Raw genomic sequence first — 2,325 nt, 5'->3', positions numbered from 1 at the left:
CGGGCGAGTGGCCGACTGCGGCCCCGAACGTAGTTGCCAAAAGGGGACAAGCGCGAATCTGGCGCCGGGGAACGTGGCCGACTCGGAGCTCGGCGCGCGGCTGATTCACGCGTCCCCCACTCTCTGCTTCCGCCCACCAAGTCTGCTTCCGCTTCTGCGGCGTATCCCCGCCTAACTCGGCGACTGGGGCTGCTCGGGGGAGAACAATGCAGCGTACTTCCCACACACGACGACTGCCTGCGCATCATCGCATCCTCGGCGGCGCTGGTGGGATATCTGTGGCCAGGGCGGGCCACGCACCGATTCCCGCAATCTACGCGACTGTCACTACAAGGCGTCGTCCTCGGGTGTGCACGGTATCCAGGTGGTGAGTGCGCTTGCTCGTAATCTGTCTCGAATCCGCTGACGAGGTGATGCGTACGGCAGGTATCGCCGAGCCCAGCACTCAACAGCGCGTAGTGCAGAACGCGGCCCCGGAGGCGTCGTGCGCGGCTAGCGGCGACTGCGCCTGCGACTCGACCCATCGGAATGCCTCTCCGTGCGACCCAGCTCCCCTAGCGCAGCATCTGCTGCCTCGGGTGTAGACGTCGTGGAGATGGCTGAGAGGGTCGTCGTACGACGTATATCTGCATGCGCGACGACGGGGCCAGACGGTCCTTCGCCGATTTTGCGCGGATGGGCCGTCTCCTGGCCAAGCTACGATCTCGCGCCCGCACGGTCCACCGGGTCTTTGGTGTTTCGGGTCACTGGCATGCACATATCGGACGGTTCAGCCTCGATTTCGGCGTACAACTACGACCCGTCGCGATCGGACTTATCACGTCTTTAGGCTCCCTGGCACCGTGGGGCTCTTTTCACAAGTGTTAGCCAGCGGACACACGCCGTGAACCGCCATGGGGTGGCCGGTCCATCATGCTTTGCCCGTCGGTCAGCGGTTCATGTGCGACTCACATACATAAGGTACGTCCACCGATTCCGTGTTATCGCGGTCCCGCCGATCTAGTAGCGAGGTGAGGGCGGTTTTGTGGGCGGTTTGTGACCAGTATGAGGCTGTCTCATCGATCCCAAGCGCGCCCGCTGTTACATCGTTGTTCTGCGGCTCCGCATGTTGCTTGCTATCCTCGCACAACGGAGGCAATGGGGCTCAACATCCCGCTCGATTATAGCCTGGGGGCTGCGCTCCTTGGTCCTGATCGGCGGGTAACAGCCAATGAGTAAATGCTATCACAGCGGGTGTGCTGCTCGTCGGGTCACGGGCACAGACAGGAATTCCTGCTCGACACACCACCGTTGATTCTGTGGCACCCCCATTCGTATGGCCCCGCCCGTCACAAAGTCGCGCGGGGAGCGGAAATGTAATAATGGTGGTGATGATGGGCAAAGAAGACTCCCGTCGTTTGGCATTGAAGATGCGTCTGCGGTGTTCTGACGAACCCGCGGTTAAAAGGTTCCCGAACATCAGTCATGTTTTTGATACTTCCACTTGTCGACTTATATATAGTATGTCAGTCAAAGCTCATCTGCGCGTGGTGCAGCTTCCACCCCAGGCAATTGTTGGCGTCTTTATTGACCTGTCTCGTTCACGGCGGCGGCGGATACTTCGCCACGGAATGGTGTTGTCACGTGGCCGTCCTTGCTCGTGGCACGCCCGGCTCGTGGCGATTCGTCTGCCTACCTCACTTTGTGTGAATCAACGCCACTCCTTCAGGCCTTCCCTTCTCCTGCTCATCATCCTCTTCCTCTCGCTATTTGCATTGCCCGCCCCCCCGGCCTTCCGACCCGCAAGAAAGACGATGTCGTCCGCGCAATCCCTCAACATAGCCCAAGCCATAGACATTGTCATCGGGTTCCATGATGAGAATATCGCAATCGCTGCTGTCATACTAGACCAAGTAATGGAGTGCGTGGACTACCCATTGTACCATCCCTGTTGTGATATCTAACGTTGACCAGTCACCTCGTAACCCTGGGATTCCCGTCTTCACCTGTTCTCTGGCCCCGCGCGGCGGAGGAACTGGTTACAAAGACACATCGCGACTACAAGATAAACGCATTGCGCGTCCTTCGTACTTCGGTCGCTCTCGTCCGTTGCTCGGGCGGCTTGGACAGCTTGGTAGATCAGGTCGACACGAGCCTGAACATGGGAGACGAAGTAGCTGAGATGTTCAATCAGGTCCGTGTCTCATGCGCCTTGTCCGCCCCATTGTCTAACACGATCAGAATAGCTTGCGGACCTCTGCAGCGCTCACGCCGAACGTATTTCCTTGACTTATTTGCAGGCGTTGGAGGAAATGCTTCTTTCGATCGAAGAAAGTCTTTGCAAGG

At 58.7% G+C, this 2,325-nt stretch overlaps 2 protein-coding genes across 2 annotated transcripts; one reads left to right on the top strand and one right to left on the bottom strand.

Moving 5' to 3' along the window:
• Positions 1–956: 956 nt before the first annotated feature.
• On the bottom strand, positions 957–1,535 carry TRAVEDRAFT_32648 (uncharacterized protein). The gene has a single exon (XM_008047766.1). The coding sequence runs from the start codon at positions 1,457–1,459 to the stop codon at positions 1,145–1,147; it is 315 nt and encodes a 104-aa protein (XP_008045957.1). The 5' UTR covers positions 1,460–1,535; the 3' UTR covers positions 957–1,144.
• A 258-nt stretch (positions 1,536–1,793) lies between these two features.
• TRAVEDRAFT_54834 (uncharacterized protein) lies at positions 1,794–2,268 on the top strand (the record flags this gene model as incomplete). The annotated part of the gene is made up of 3 exons (XM_008047765.1): positions 1,794–1,900; positions 1,954–2,173; positions 2,221–2,268. The coding sequence occupies 3 exons, from the start codon at positions 1,794–1,796 to the stop codon at positions 2,266–2,268; spliced, it is 375 nt and encodes a 124-aa protein (XP_008045956.1).
• Positions 2,269–2,325: the final 57 nt, after the last annotated feature.

This window comes from Trametes versicolor (assembly GCF_000271585.1).
Source record: "Trametes versicolor FP-101664 SS1 unplaced genomic scaffold TRAVEscaffold_222, whole genome shotgun sequence".
In the NCBI taxonomy this organism is placed as follows: domain Eukaryota; kingdom Fungi; phylum Basidiomycota; class Agaricomycetes; order Polyporales; family Polyporaceae; genus Trametes; species Trametes versicolor.
The sequence above is the reverse complement of the archived record's forward strand: the minus strand, read 5'-3'. Positions and strand labels throughout refer to the sequence as shown.

Excerpts from the sequence above, each read along its gene's own strand:
- TRAVEDRAFT_32648 (XM_008047766.1), bottom strand. The coding sequence starts at position 1,459 with ATGTTCGGGAACCTTTTAACCGCGGGTTCGTCAGAACACCGCAGACGC.